The sequence below is a fragment of the Psammomys obesus genome, unplaced genomic scaffold, assembly GCF_907164565.1.
Source record: "Psammomys obesus unplaced genomic scaffold, mPsaObe1.curated_primary_1811, whole genome shotgun sequence".
NCBI lineage: Eukaryota > Metazoa > Chordata > Mammalia > Rodentia > Muridae > Psammomys > Psammomys obesus.
In genome coordinates this window covers 147,883-164,158 of record NW_026590707.1, presented here as the reverse complement: position 1 = coordinate 164,158, position 16,276 = coordinate 147,883, and the positions used below count along the sequence as shown (strand labels likewise).

The following is a 16,276-nucleotide window of genomic DNA, read 5'->3' as shown; positions in this document are numbered from 1 at the left end:
GATAACACAGAAATTATCCATTTTGGCAGGAGAAAAAATGAAGATACTTCATGCTCTTTGTGGGAAGCTACTGACCCTAGTTTCTACTAGAGATTTCATTGAAGATTATGTTGATGTACTACGACAGGCCAAGCAGGAGTTCCGAGAGCTCAAAGCAGAACAACACCGGAAAGAGAGAGAAGCCACCGCTGCTAGGTAAGCAGCGCTCACGCGCACTTGCTATTAAAGCTTGTGTTGCCGACACAGCGCCACCTTGTGCTCATGTTGGGGATTTCTTTTTTAATTTATTTATTTTTATTAATTATAATTTATTCACTTTGTATGCCAGCTGTAGCCCCTTCCCTCATCCCTTCCCAATCCCACCCTTCCTCCCTTTTCTCCTCCCATACCCCTTCCCCAGTCCATTGATAGGGGAGGACCTCCTCCCCTTCCATCTGACCCCAGCCTATCAGGTCTCATCAGGACTGGCTGCATTGTCTTCCTCTGTGGCCTGGTAAGGCTGATCGCCCCTCGGGTTGGTGATCAAAGAGCCAGCCACTGCATTCACATCAGAGACAGTCCCTGTTCCTATTACTAGGGAACCCACTTGGATACTGAGCTGCCATGGGCTACATCTGTGCAGGGGTTCTAGGTTATCTCCATGTGTGGTCCTGGGTCTGAGTATCAGTCTAAATAAAGAGCGTGCAGTGGGCTTCCCCAACGTACATTCTGAGTTTTTAACAACATTCTGAATTCTTTCTATAGCTTAATAAAGGAAAGATACTAAGTGAAAAGCATCTTTGTGTCAGATGAACTGTACTCTTTTATTTGACTTTCAGAATACGTAGAAGGAAGGAAGAAAAACTTAAGGAACAAGAACAGAAAATGAAAGAGAAACAAGAAAAACTGAAAGAGGATGAGCAGCGAAATTCAGCTGCAGATCTAGGGTATGGTTTGAATTTCAGTCCTTATTTGGCTTTATTTATTCACCTCATATACATAAATAATAAAAATAAAAGACATCTGAAACTTAAAATATCCCAGAGTTTAAAAAATAATTTTCTATAATTATATTTAAAAGCCTATGAAATTTGCATATATTTAATCAAGTATACGTCTTAATTTTTTAGCCTAAACTTTGAAAATAATTCATTTTCTCTTAAAGTTTTCATGTTGTGAATGGTAACTTTCCAAAAGCTTTCAATGGTTTTTATTTATTTTTTTCTTCACATTTTATTCATTATATATCCTGATTGAAGCCCCCTCCCTCAACTCCCCCAGCCCCACCCTCCCTTCCTCTTCTCCTCATCCCCTTCCCCAGTCCACTGAATGGGGGCGTTCTCCACTATTCCCATCTGCCCATAGCTTGTTAAGTTTCATCAGGACTGCCTGGATCCTCTTCCTCTGTGCTGTGGCAAGGCTGCATCATCAGGGGCTGGTGATCAGAGAGCAGTCAGCTGAGCTCATGATAGAGGCAGCTCCTGCTCCCCTCACTCAGATCCATATGGAGACTGAGCTGCCAATTGGCCACACCTGAGCAGGGGGTCAAGGTCCTCTCCATGCATGGTCCTCCATTGGTGCATCAGTCTCTGCAGGACCCCCTAGGCTCAGATCTTTTAGTTTTGTTGGTCTCCTTGTGGGGCTCCTGTTCCCTCCATGTCCCTCTATTCCCACCCCTCTCTTCCACCATAAGACTCCCTGTGGCTCTGCCCAAAGTTTGGCCCTGAGTCTCAGCATCTGCTTCGATCCCCTGTTGGTTGGAGCCTTTCAGAAAACCCTCTATAGTAGACTCCCATCTGATTCCTCTCTTCCACCACTTCAGGTGTCTATTCTGTTTGCCATTCTGAATGAGATTTAAGCATCCTCCCTAGGGTCCTCCTTAGTGTTTAGCTTCTTTAGGTCTGTAGATGGCTGTCCTATATTATACAGCTAATATCCATTTACTAGTCAATGTATACCATGCCTGTCTTTCTGTTTCTGGGTTACCTCACTCAGATGATCTCTTCTAGTTCCCTCAATTTGCCTGCAAATTTCTCAATGAGTTATTTTTAACCAGTGAAATTTTTTTGCCTAAATAGTTTATTTCCTTTTCCCCTCCACAGCCACCACCCACATAGGTACAGTGTTTCACAGTGCCTCTGAGCCTTACAGAGAAACGGGGCTTAAACTGGAAGGTTGATTTCTGCCATCCTTTTCGTATACCAGTATAGCCTCAAACATGAGTCTTCCTACCTCTGTTTTTTAAGTCTTAAGAGTATAAGGTACATACCACCACAACTGGCTTGGTATTATTCCTTACAGTAATTGGTAAATTGTAAAAAGTAACAAGCTAAATGTTCATCAATTGATGAAAGTATAAACAAATAGGTATATGTCTTTCTCATCTCTAGAGAGGAAAAGACTGTGTGTGGCTGGCTGGTCTCTTGAAACCTCAAAGGCCACCCCCAGTGACACACCATCTCTAACAATGCTACACCTCCTAATCTTTTCCTAAACAGACCAGACTAGACTAGACATTCAAATATATGAGCTTATGGTGGCCATTCCTATTCAAACCATGCAATCTTGCAAATATGTTAAAAACATCACTAAGTTACTTGCTTCGAAATGGTGAATTTTTTTAATAAAAGAAGTTTGTTTATTCTGGTTTGGTTTTTGTTGTTGTTTTTGTTGTTGTTTTGTAACTGGGTCTTTCTACATAGTTTTGGCTGTCCTGGACTATATAGACTAGGCTGCCTTTGAAGGTAGAGAGATCTGCCTCCCGAGTACTGGGATTAAAGGCGTGATATTCATAGTATGTAGATTGTTGGTTTTATTTTTTTGTACTGAGCACTAAACCCAGGTCCTGGAAGGTGTTAAACATGTGATCTCCCACTGCTACAGTCCAGCATCCTCTCAGTTTTTTTGTTTTTTCTTTTCAAAAAGAAATATCAAAGCCAGGCATGGTGGCTTATATGTGTAATCTCACTCTGGAGGCCAAAGAAGGATGGTTGCTGTGAGCCCAGGTCAGCCTGAGCTACAAGTGAGATACAGCTCATGTGTCTGAACAAACAAATAAGAAAAGTAAGCATGGAGTAAATAATCCACTTTTCTCTATTTTTGTCTTTTTGGCAGGGTTTCATGAAGCCTTAGCTAGCCTGGGACTCCTGCTTCAACTTTGCCAAGGGCTAGAATTATAGGCATACATCAACACATTTAAATGTTATTGTTGTTCAATGTGTGACTTTACATGGATTCTGGGGCTTGTACTCAGCTCATTGCACTTAAATAACAAGCACCTTTACCCCCTGAACCAGCTCCTTCATTTTTTTATACTCATACTGCCTCCCTCCTTTGCCTTTTCCCTGTTTCCTCAATGCATTCAATGCATAAAAATGTGTGTGGTATTATAAGAACGAGAATCCCAACTGTTCTAATTTACTAATGAAGACTTAGGAGCCAGATGCTGGAGTGAAAGCCTGCTAGCTCATAGAGGCAGAGAAAGCACCCAGCTGACCTTCCTTCTCAGCTCACCTCCCAGATGGAAAAAGCCCAAAAGGCTCACTAGCTCAGTTGACAGCCCAAGAGGAAAAGGCCAAAACCCCAAGGGCAAAGGCTTGCTAGCTCAAAGCCCAAAAAGCCAGAGAGCTACAGCTCAAGAGCTAGAGAGCAAAAAGCTTCTTCTACAATACGATGTCCTAAATACCCCTCAACTCAAAGTCCCTCCTACTCTTTGATCCCTGTCAGCTGGTGTCTTACTCTGTCTCTTGACCTAGGGTTAACTTTATTAAATCCTGTGTACAGAAAGCTCTTGAATTAAAGGTGTGTGCTAGAGATGGATGAACCACACCATAATCGCCTGTTTATAATAAGCAGAAAGTTCTCAGATTAAAAGTGTGTTATGGGGCTCAATCACACTAAACAAGAAACACGGTTTTACAGTTCACAATTTGGGGGTTCACAATGGATCAAATATCCTGCAGAAGATGTGAGCCTGCCAGACTTCACTTTGGATGTAGAAACTAAAATGATAACGTATATGTTTGTTTACGTGAGAGTCTTGCTTTTTACTGGCTTGATACTCCCTATGAGGCCAAGGCTGACCTCAGTCAGATTCAAGGCAGTCTCTCTGCCTTAGCTTCTGGTGTGCTGGAATCATAGGCACATGGCATGACACTGCAGTTCACATGATTTTAGTTAAAATTTGAACAGCATAATGGAATAGATTATGTTCATCCCACATACTTACTGTATCTGAAGTGTGACTGCTTCTTTCCCTTGCTGTATGTCTCCCTATCTGTTTGTTTGTTTGTTTGTTTGTTTGTTTGTTTGTTTGTTGTTTCCAGACAGGGTTTCTGTGTGTAGTCCTGGCTGTCCTGGACTCACGCTGTAGACCAGGCTGGCCTCACAGAGATCCTCCTGCCTCTGCCTCCCTGAGTGCTGGGATTTCAGGTGCGCCATCATGCCTAGGCTGTCTCCCTATCTTTTCTTTCCTACTTCAAGATGTTGTCACCCCATAGCCAGCCCCCCTGAACCTTTAGAGGAACTTCTCTACAGCATTCACTTTCTCACCTACATTTCAGTCAGTCATGCTTTCAAGTCACCTTTCCACCTCAGCAGTTAAGAGCACTCGCTGCTCTTGCAGAGAGGACCCAGGTTCAGTTCCCATCAGCTGCTTGTCTCACTACCATCTGTAGCTCCAGTTCTAAGTGATCCAAACCCCTCTTCTGGCCTCCCCAGGCACCAGGAGCATACCTGGTACATACATATATATACATGCAGGCAAAACACACATGCACAAAAATAACTCTGAGCTCCTCACTTTTCCTTCATTGCTTTTAGAGCCAAGTATGGTTTACCTCTGTATTTTTCCTCATCCATATCTCGGATCACTCCTCTTATACTTTCTCAAGATTTTAAGATCATTCCTTTTCCTTTCAGGGAAGAAGGAAGAGAAGATTTTGATACTAGTACGGAGAGCAAAGAAATAGAGCGGAAGGATCTGGACCCTGATGTGGTCACTGAAGATGAAGATGATCCAGGATCACATAAGAGGAGCAGAAGAGGTATCTGTTGGCTCACTTAATGGCAGGATTGTACTTCATGGCTAGGTCTTGATTCAGGGCTGACCTTGAACTCCTGATTCTCCTGCCTTTACCTCTGAGTGATGGGATTATGGGTATAGGCCACCATGTTTGTCTTTGCGGTACGTTAAACATCTGCCTTGATGACTTGTAAAAACAGTGACCAATTATAAAATGATGTGGAAAACTGTATTTAGGGGATTGTTTTGTTTGCACTGCATCAAGACAAGGCCTCACTACATGGCCCAGACTTGCCTGGAACTTTCTTGGTAGCTGAGGCAGGCCTCAAACTTGAAGTAATCCTAAGTAAAGGGATTACAACTGACATGGTGTATTTATGAAAGTTCTTTATTCATATGTCATTCTTTAAGGAAGAGAGACAGTATTTCATAGGTCAGTTTCATACTCTTCTTTTCCCTCTTGCAATTTATTTGAAACACTGAACATGCTATGTAGCCCAGGATGGCCTTAATTGAAGTCCTCCTCCTCCTCCCAAGTGCTAGGATTATAGGCATGACCCACCATGCCAGTCATGGATCATTGCCTCCTAAACTTCACACTGGGGAAGTGGTGGGGCTAGTTTGAGACAGGTGTGGAACTCACTGTGTAGACGAGGCTGGCCTCACCTTCCTCTGCCTCCTGAGTAACTTCAGATTTTAGTTAGCAAGTTTTTAAAGATTTATTTTTTTTTTGTTTTTTCTTTATGTGCATTGGTGTCTTGCCTTTGTGCATGTGTGTGTGAGGGTGCCAGGTTTCCTGGAACTGGAGTTGCTGTGAACTCTGTGGGTGCTGGGAATTGAACCTGGGACCTCTGGAAGAGCAGTCAATGCTCTTAACTGCTAAGCCACCTCTCCAGCCCCTAGCAAGTTTTATTGCATCTGGTTTTACTAGTTTTTACTCTTTACTGTATTAAAGCAATATGCAAGCCTACATACAAAGAACTTTCACTGTGTCTTCACACAGCTTGTTCTCTGCATGCCAGAGAGATCTAGTTGTCCTGTTCTTTCTTTTATATGTGTGTGTAACTTATTCAACTTTATTTTATGTTCATTGGTGTGAAGTGTGTCAGATCCATTGGAACTGGAGTTACAGATAGCTGTGAGCTGCCATGTGGGTGCTGGAAATTGAACCCAGGTCCTTTGGAAGATCAAACAGTGCTCTTAACCACTGAACCATCTCTCTGGCCCATGATAGTCCTGTTCTTAGAACACCAATCCTGGCCAGTTAAGGCCCCAGCTTCAAATGCAGTTACAGTAAAACAAATTCAGTGGATAATACAATAAATCACGGTTAGCTTTGTGTCCCATATTTCTTTCTTTTTGTTGTTGTTTTGTTTTGTATTATTTTTTGAGACAGGATTTTTCTGTGTAGCCCTGGTTGTCCTGGAACTCACTCGGTAGACTGGACTGGCCTTAAATGCAGAAACGCACCTGCCTCTGCCTCCCAAATTCTGGGATTAAAGGTGTGCATCACCACTGCCAGGTGTGTCTCATATTCTTTAGTTAAATTTAAAATATAATGAGGTTGAGTATGATAGCAGAGGCCTTTAAGAACTAAAGGCAGGTGGATCTCTGTGAGCCCCAGGGTAACCAGGTGTCCATAATGAGACCCTGTCTCAAACAATATCAATAACAAAACCCAAAGAAGTTTTTATCTATAATGATGATGATGAGTCCTATTTCAACACAGGGAAAGTGGGACAAAATGGAGTTAAGCAATGTATAAAGCAAGAAGAGATCAACGACTGTGTAAAGCAGGGGCCTCTGGCTGCTGATGAGGAAGACGCTCTGAGACAGGAGCACCAGCGGAAGGAGAGGGAGCTCCTAGACAAAATCCAGAGTGCCATTGCCTGTACCAATATCTTCCCTCTGGGGCGAGACCGCTTGTACAGGCGGTATTGGATCTTCCCTTCTATTCCTGGCTTGTTTATAGAAGAGGATTTTTCGGGTCTCACTGAAGACATGCTGCTGCCTAGACCATCATCATTTCACAGCAATGCACCGTCTCATGATCCTCAGGTATCAGTTAAAACTGAAGAGTCCTTCATGTCTGAATCTACCTCCAGCCTTGACCAAGGTCCATTCGACGATTCTATACTGCTGCCAAAACCAGTGCATAAGCCAAACCGGTGGTGCTTTTACAGTTCTTGTGAACAGCTGGACCAGCTTATTGAAGCTCTCAATTCCAGAGGACACAGAGAAAGTGCCTTAAAAGAAACCTTGTTGCAGGAGAAGAGTAGAATATGTGCACAGCTGGCTCACTTTTCTGAAGAGAAATTCCATTTTTCAGGTAATTTTTTATTTGCTTTGTTTTTTGAGTCAGGGTCTCTCTATACATCTCTATGTCCTACAACTCACTTTAGAACAGGATGGCCTTAAACTCACAGAGATCCTCCTGCCTCTGCCTCCCGAATACTAGGATTAAAGTATTAAACCATGCCTGGATCAAACCTATTTCAAGCTGTTAACACATATGTTAAAATGTTAGCTTTCATTCTGACCTTCTCTGAGTTTGCAAATTAGACAGTGGGCATATATTCGTTCATACAGACACGGTTCTCAGAACGCCTCTGTGTTGTCTGGATTGTGAGGGACTTTATACTGTGTGAGCAGGTCTCCTTGACAATGGACTGACTAGTTGTGTCATTCAGCTTTGCTTCTTGTGACAATGTACCTGCACAACAACTTGAGGGGAACTGCATGAGGCTGGGCGTTGGCAGGAGTGGGCAAGCATCCCAGTGGTCACTTGGAAACAGAAGACCTGCCCAGGCTGGTTCATCTCCCTCCCCACTTTTATTTCACCTGGGCCTCCATCTATTTGGATGGTGCCACCTCATTTAAGGTGGTTCTTTCACTCTCTGTGACTGTCTCTGTCAAGCATATCACTGGAGCCTAGAGACTCCCTCACTGGCACACCCTTTAACTAAGCTCCTACATTATCTCTTAGATGCCAGCAGTTTTGAAAACACTACAGTAAGTGTGGGATTAAGGTTTTGACTGAGTCCCAGCCAGAAGCATGAGTGGTCTCTGGAGATAAAGTGGCTGCCAGGGCAGATCAGGGAGCAGTACTTTGGGAGGCTGACTCACTGATGGCAGATGAGAGAAAGAAAAGCATCTCATGGTATGAGTTTCAGCAATAAGAGTCTTGAAAAACTGCTTACATTTGTGTCACACTTTTTATATTTTTTCTTTTTTCCTTTTTGTGTATTGTTCTTTTATACAGTATACCCCGACCATTGTCTAGCATGTTGGTGCATGCCTTGTAATCCCAGCACCCAGAGAGACAGAGGCAGGCAGATCTCTTTGAGTTTGAGACCAGTCTGGTCTACACAGAGTCCAGGACATCCAAGGCTACACAGAGAAACCCTGTCTCAAAAAAACAAAACAAAAACAACAAAACATTCTGATCATGGGTTTCGCCTTCCTTCACTCCTCTCTATTCCCCTCCCACCTCCCTATCCCCCAGATCCATTCCTCCATCATTTCCCTTCAGAAAAGAGCATGCCTCCCAGGGATATCAACACAGCATAACAAGCTGTAATAGGACTAGGCACAAACCTGCATAGCAAAGCTGCATTAGGCAGCTCAGTAGGAAGAAAAGGGTCCCAGGAGCAGGCAGAATAGTCAGAGACAGCCCCCATTCCCTCTCCTGTTAAGAGTCCCAAAAAAAACCTCAAGCTAAACAACCACAACAGATAGTAGAGGACCTAGCACAGATCCATGCAGTCTCTATTCAGTCTCTGTGAACCTTGCATAGTTGATTCTGTGGCCATATTCTCCTGCTGTCCTCAACCCCTGTGCTTTTTCCCCTTTGGGTCTCTGCATCTGCTCCAATCAGCTGCTGGAGGAAGACTTTCTTTTGTTGATGATGTTTATTTTGATCTGCCTGCCTCTGTGTACCCCAGCCCCACCCCAGTGCTGGGATTAAAGGTGTGTACCACTATACCTGAGGAAGCCTTTCTGATAGTGATTGGGCTAGGTATTCATCTGAGATAGCAGAATATCACTAGAAATCATTTCATTGTCTTTTTTGGCCAAGAGGGGGAGGGGGAATGGTTGTGTTTGGTTTCATCATAGGACTTTGGGCCATCCAGCTTCCAGTTCCTGGCCATCCAAACAGTGTTGGGCATGGGCACCCCTCCTGATGTGGGCCTCAAGTTAGACCATTTTATATATTTTTTCAACAGGTCAGACACTCACCAATTGAAAGTATACAATTCAGTGGTTTTCAGTATATTCACAAATATGGACAATCAGCCCCACAGTACATCTCAAAACATTTGTGTTGCCTCAATCTTTTGGGGCCAGGGAATTAGCTCAGTAGGCTAAAAATGCTTACCTTGTAAGCCTGAAGGCTGGGGATCAATTCCCTGAACCTATAACAAGCCAGATGAGGTGATGTGAGTCTGTCATGCTAATCTTGCAGTAAGACTGGAGGTGGAGACAGGACAGTCAGTTGGCTGTTTACATATACAGCACAGTGTCAGAGCACACACTACCTCTAACTTTGGACAACCACAAGTCTTTTGGGCTCTGTTAAAGTTTCCTCTCACATTCCTTTTTAACTTTTTAATTTTTATATTCATTTATTTATCCATTCATTCATTCATTCATTTTTGGGTTTTGTTTTTTTTTTTGACAGGCTTTCACTCTAGCCGTAGCTGTCCTGGGCTCACTCTGTAGACCAAACTGCCTCCTTAGTGTGGGATTACAGGCAAGAGTCACAACCACCACCCTGCACTCCTGACATTTCTTGTGAATGAAATCATACCATCTTTTGTGGCTACATTCTAAGTATAAAGCTTCTAATGTTCTCAAAACTTCATTACTTTTTGTGGCCAAATAATATTCCATTGTGTACATATACTACATTTTATTTATCAATTCGTGGATAGATATTTGGTTTGCGTCCACGTTTTAACCATTACGGAAATGCTACTATAATTATTTACATACAAGTTTTTGTGTCGATGTTTTCATTTGCTAAGTATATACCTAGGAATAAAACCACTTTATCATGTAATAACTTTAATACTCCAGGGACTGCTAGTTTGTTTCCCAAAGCAGATATACATTTATTTCCCACCCTTGGTGTATGAAGGTTCTATTTTATTTCTTTGTAAATTATCTAACTTAACATTTTAGCCACCCTAAGGAGTATAAAGCCTCACTGGAGAGGATCCATTGCTGTATCTTCCTTAAAGAAATGTCTATATAAATCTTTTGTCCATTTCTATAAATGGATTGTTTGTCTTTTTATGGAGTTGCAAGAGTTCTTTGTATGTTCTGAATACAAGGCTGTGATGACTGGTTTTATGTCAACTTGACACAAGCAAAGGTCATCTGGGAAGAAAGACTCTTAATTGAGAAAATGCCTCCTTGGGATAAGCCTGTAGGGAAGTAGGGCTTCTTAAATGATGATTGGAAGTGGGAGGACCCATCTTACTGTGGTCTGTGCCATGCCTGGACAGGCTGTGCCATGTCTGAGTGGGTGGTCTTGGGGAGGGTATAAGAAAAGAGGTTAAGCAAAGCATGAGGAGCAAGCCCGCAAGCAGCACTCCTCCATGATCTCTTCCGTTCCTGCCTCCAGGACCCTTGAGTTCCTGCCCTGCCCTTCTTCTGTGATGGACTATGAGCTTCGAGTTGTTAGCTGAAATAAACTCATTCCTCCCCAAGTTGCTGTTGGCCATGGTGTTATAGCACAGCAATAGAAGCCCTAAGACAAAGGCCTTTACCAGATTTATGATTGTAACTTAAGGATTTACGATGCTTTCATGTTGATTATCTCAAAATCATGTAATGTTCTCATGGTTGTAACTGCTGAGAATTTATGGTTCTTTTAGGTCAACTATCTCAAAATGTTGAGACATAACATATCTCGTTATGTTTTTTTGTTTGTTTTGTTGTTGTTGTTTGGTTTTTTGTTTGGTTGGTTGTTTTTGGCTTTTGGTTTTTCAAGACAGGGTTTCTCTGTGCAGCCCTGGCTGTCCTGGACTTGCTTTGTAGACCAGGCTACTTCTGCCTCCCGAGTACCAGGATTAAAGGCACTCACTACCATGTCCAGCTCATGTGATGTTTTTATGGAGAAAATGTTCATAGAGATGCTTGATGCTTCTTTCAGACAAACCTCAGGCTGATGGCAAGCCTGTTTCTTCTCGGGGACGCTCTTCCAGTGCATGCGACACAGTACCGATGTCTGCAGAGAGGCAGCTGGAGCTCAGGCTCAGGGACTTTCTTTTGGATATTGAAGACAGAATCTATCAAGGGACATTAGGAGTAATTAAGGTTTGTCCTCATATTTGTAGCTTGGCTGGTATGTGTAACTATTCCTAAATGTTTTATATTTTCATCTTGCTTGACCTGCTTTCTCTGCTTCGTCTTTGGGTGGTTGGTTGTCCCCTCAACCCCCACTGATAGGACCACACACTAGATACTAGGAACTTCCCCACTGAAGTCCATCTCCAGCTGTTGGTTTCTCCATCTTTGAGACATGATCTAATACTAGCCCTGATTGCCTGGAATTCTCCATCTTAGTGCTAGAGTTACAGGCTTGCACCGCCATACCTATTACATGTTATGCTCATGCCTTTACCATCATTTGTCATTTTTACTATGGCCGACTTGAAATCTATAAAGGGGCTGTGGAGATGGCTCAGTGCTTAAGAGCATTGGATGCTCCTCAAGAGGATGCAGGTTCAACTAGTGGTAGCTCATGGCCTTCTGTACCTCTGACCCCAATCTGACACCCTCTTGGCCACCATAGGCATTCGACACTTACATGGTATATAGCCTTATATGCAGATAAAATACTCATACACATAGACTTAAATTTAATTTAAATTTTTTAAAAAATTGTTTATAGCTGTACATGGTGGCAAATGCCTTTAGTCCCAGCACTCAGGAGGCTGAGGCAGTTGAATCTCTGAATTTGAGGCCAGCCTGATCTACAAAGCAAGCTCTAGGACAAGCCCAAGCTACTATTTGATTATAAAGTTGTGCAAGATGGCTCACACCTGTAATCCCAGCATTTTAGAGATTGATACAGAAGGATCACCATGAGTTCAAGGCTAGCTTGGGCTACATGGTAAGACCACAAACACAAAATATGATTTTTAAAAATAGACCAAAGTACTAAAGATTTGATTTATATATTATATAAATTTCATTATGTCATTGAGTAACTTTATTTTTTTTTATTTATTTATTTTGGGCTTTAAGGTAATTCTTTTTATATAACTCTGCTTATCTGCCAGTCCTCCTGCCTCAGCCTTCTGAGTGCAGCAACTGTATTTTTTAGATAACTTTTTGATTCCTCTGTTCTAGAATGGACATGAATTAATCTTATCTTATGTGCACACACCTCTTAAGGGTAACGTACCCTGTACTTCAGGGTAGGTAAATTTGGATTTCGTTACAGGTTACAGATCGAAACATCTGGAGATCAGCCTTAGAGAGTGGACAATATGAGCTGTTAAATGAGGAAAACAAGGAAAATGGAGTAATTAAAACTATGAATGAAGATGTAGAGGAGATAGAAATTGAACCAGCAAGGGTCATAGTAAGAGACAGGTAAGAGGGCTTCTGCAGTGATCCTCAGCCCAGCTTGCTGCTGTGGTCTTTGTCTTTGGCTTCTTTTGTTTGGGTCTGTTAGAAAGTGTGTTTATTTTCATTCTGTTATTATTGGGTGGTGTACATGTGCATGGAGAATAGAAGTCAGGTATCCCTTATTCTTCACTAAAGCTGGCCTCTCCTGAGCCGGGAGTTCATGAATTTAGCCAAGTAGCTGGCCAGTGAGCTGCAGGGAGCTCCCTGTCTCACACTGCCACGCCTACCGCTTGATGTGGATCTGAACTGTGGTCCCCCTCGCTTGCACGGCAGGTAAAAGTGCTTGTTCACAGTATAAGCTTGATGACCTGAGTTTGTACCCCAGGACCCATTTAAAGATAACCATGCCATGTATCTGCAAAACCACCTCCTGTGTGGAGACAGAAATGGGTACAGAAGAATTGGCCAGACACTTACAGGCCAGCCTGCCCTGAGTACACAGCAGGCCAGAAAACAAGAGGGAGCCTGTCTCAACAAGGTGGAAGGAGAGAAGTGACTGTCAAAAGTTATCCTCTGACTTCTGTATGTGCACTGTGATATATGCATACCCACACGACATACACAAATTGAGTCACTAAATAAATGAATACATTCTGAGGTGGGCTGGAATTTAGCTAAGTTATGGGACATTTGCCTAGCATACCCGAGGGGCTGCGTTTGACCCCCAGAAATGCATAACACGCACACATACACACAAAGAGAAACAGAAGAGACAGAAAGATCCTTAATAACTCTCCCTTTAGGTCATTTTCTATACTTCACTCTGTGGCTTCACTTTGTACTTGATGCAACCAAAAGACACGTCACTAAAGTCTACTTCTGTGTCAGCCAGGTCGTTGTGGCTGGTACATACTTCTAAGCATCCTCTAGAGGAGGATGTTGGAGAAACATGAAACTGTAATATATAGGAGGCTTCATGTCTTGAAGGAACATGATGACAGTGAAGGAAGTACCAGAGTAGGCGGTGCACACCAGTGATCCCCAAACTTGAGGACAGGCCGCAGGACTATGAATTCAGAGCCAACCTAGAGCTATATAGAAGCCTCCAAGGATACCCTAGGCTATACAGTGAGACCCAGGTGTTTAAAAAAAAAAAAGTACTATAGGACATTTCCTGTGGGGAAGAAGATGTGAAAAGGCTTTGTAAGTGATCGCATTACATGGTGGAGGTGTAAGTCTGGAGGCTTACATCTAGTAAGGGGGAAGGAAGGGTGTTACAAGGTTCTTACCTAGCAGTTGGAGCAAAAGCAATAGTGAGAAACTGCCCAAAATCCGCAGGCCTTCAGGTCTGTCACACTTCCTTCTCTGAAGTCTTTCCCAGAAGCCTTCCCCGCTCAGCCTTCTCTCCTTTGACTAGGTGCCCTTCTATCCTAGATGAACCTCTGTTATCCATTCACTTGTAATAGCTCTTTGAGACTGGGACCTCTCTCACATAGGTGTGGATAAACCTTTGACGTCTGGGGAGATGGCACAGTGGATAAAGTACTTCCCACATAAGCGGGGACCTAAGTTTTAGAATCCGAAGAACGCACATAAAGCCAGGTACATGCTCCCAGTGTTCTCCCTGGCAAGATGAGAGGCAGAGACAGAACACCTGGGAGTTCAGGCCAGCTAGCCTGCCATCTGCAGTGGCAAGAAACGAGAGACTTTTTCTCAAAGAAGCTGGAAGGAAACAGCTGGCACCTGAGGTTGTCCTTTGACCTTTACAGGGTGCTGTGGCATGAACACACATGCTCACACATGCATTCACACTTTTAGAAGAATAATAAATAGGTCCAAGTTTCACCTATTTGTGATTTTTCAGTATCATAAACTTTTTATTTTAACTGTAGACTTTTGGGGATTAAAACAGAGGCTCCAAGTACCATCTCAACTAACACCAGTACACCACAGTCTGTGAGCAATGTGGTTCATTATCTGGCCATGGCCCTCTTTCAGATAGAACAGGGCATTGAACGGCGTTTCCTCAAAGCTCCACTTGGTGAGTATCTTCCTATTTCAAAATACTAGCTACATTTTAAATGATTTAAAATTACCTTTTATTGGAACTTTAAGGAGTGCTAATGAAATTGATAAGCTCATAGAAAGAGCTCGAATTTTTTTTTAAGATGAGCTTTTCAGGTAAGATGTATTTTAAGTAATGCATAGATACTGCTTCCTGGCTTATTTTAGACATTTGTTCTACTGAATGTTTTTTTTTTTAAGATTTATTTATTATTTATACAATATTCTGCCTGCACACCAGATCTTACTACATGGTTACGAGCCACCATGTGGTTGCTGGGAATTGAACTCAGGACCTTTGGAAGAACAGTGAGTGTTCTCAACCTCTGAGCCATCACTCCAGCCCTCTACTGAATGTTTTAAAAACTTTCTTTTTGTGTGATGTTTCAAAAAAAATTATCAAAATGTATTACTATCCAGACTTTTTATAAATTGTGTAAAAACAAGATTTTTTAAAGTGACTTAAAATTTTTTTTTTTGTTAGGGATTTAAGTCTCAATCATCTGGAGATTTGGTTTAAAAATATGTTATTACCCAAGAAATGTTAAGTCAGAAATATAAAGTGTTAGGACTATATAGATGAGGAAATTTTCTACCATTTGGGTGCTGGGGATTACCCAGGACTTCATGCATGCTAGGCAAATACTATCACTGAGCTATAATTTGTGGTTAGAATAAAAGATAAAATACTATCTACCACTTTAGGCAATTTATGCACTTTAATAGGCTTTTGAGGACCAACCTAAGAACCTAATTATATGTCTTAAGAAATAAGAATTTCAAAATCAAATCAATTTTGTTATACTTGCTTCTAATTCCATGTTGTCTTCAGAGTTTCATCATGTTAGCTAGATGTGGTAGCATACACCTTTAATCCCCACACTAGAGAGGCAGTCAGGTGGATCTCTTGAGTTTAAGGCCAGCCTGCATAGCCTGTTCCAGGCCAGTCAGGGCTGCATAGTGAAACCTTGTCTTTAATTTAAAAAGAAGGAAGGAAGGAAGGAAGGAAGGAAGGAAGGAAGGAAGGAAGGAAGGAAGGAAGGAAGGAAGGAAGGAAGGAAGGAGAAAGAGAAATTTGAATACTAATTTCTTAAATAATTAATATTAATGTAAAGAGTAATAAAACGAAGTGTCAGAGCTGGAGAGATGGCTTATTGGTTAAGAGCACTTATGTTCATAAAGAGGACAGAGGTTTGGTTCCCAGCATCAGCACAGTAGCTCACAACCAACTGGAACTCCAGATCCAGGGATGCAGCAGCCCTCTCCTGGCCTCTGTGGGCATCAGAAGTACTTGTGGTGCACATACATGCAGGCAAGTACTCATACATGTAAAATAAAAATTTAAGTTCCTGAAAACCAGTGGTTCTCAACCTTCCTAATGCTGCGACCCTTTAATACAGTTCTTTATGTTGCGGTGACCCCAACCATAAAATTATTTTGTTGCTACTTCAAAACCGTAATTTTGAGACTGTAATGAATCATAATGTAAATTTCTGTATTTTTTGATGGTCTTAGGTAAAATGTTGTTCATCCCTCCCCAAAAGGGGCCATGACCTACAGGTTGAGAACCACTGTTAGAGACAGTATTGTCTAGTTTCAGAATGTGAATATATTCATATAATGTAC

At 42.2% G+C, this 16,276-nt stretch overlaps 1 protein-coding gene across 1 annotated transcript in view; it reads left to right on the top strand.

Moving 5' to 3' along the window:
• Nucleotides 1-16,276, top strand: part of Baz1a (bromodomain adjacent to zinc finger domain 1A) — an 86,360-nt gene that overhangs the window by 55,431 nt on the left and 14,653 nt on the right. The window contains exons 15-21 of the mRNA XM_055608705.1: nucleotides 30-195; nucleotides 819-926; nucleotides 4,900-5,024; nucleotides 6,732-7,331; nucleotides 11,163-11,326; nucleotides 12,459-12,610; nucleotides 14,479-14,627. Coding sequence (XP_055464680.1) covers nucleotides 30-195; nucleotides 819-926; nucleotides 4,900-5,024; nucleotides 6,732-7,331; nucleotides 11,163-11,326; nucleotides 12,459-12,610; nucleotides 14,479-14,627 — 1,464 coding nt within the window. The remainder of the gene's footprint in view (nucleotides 1-29; nucleotides 196-818; nucleotides 927-4,899; nucleotides 5,025-6,731; nucleotides 7,332-11,162; nucleotides 11,327-12,458; nucleotides 12,611-14,478; nucleotides 14,628-16,276) is intronic.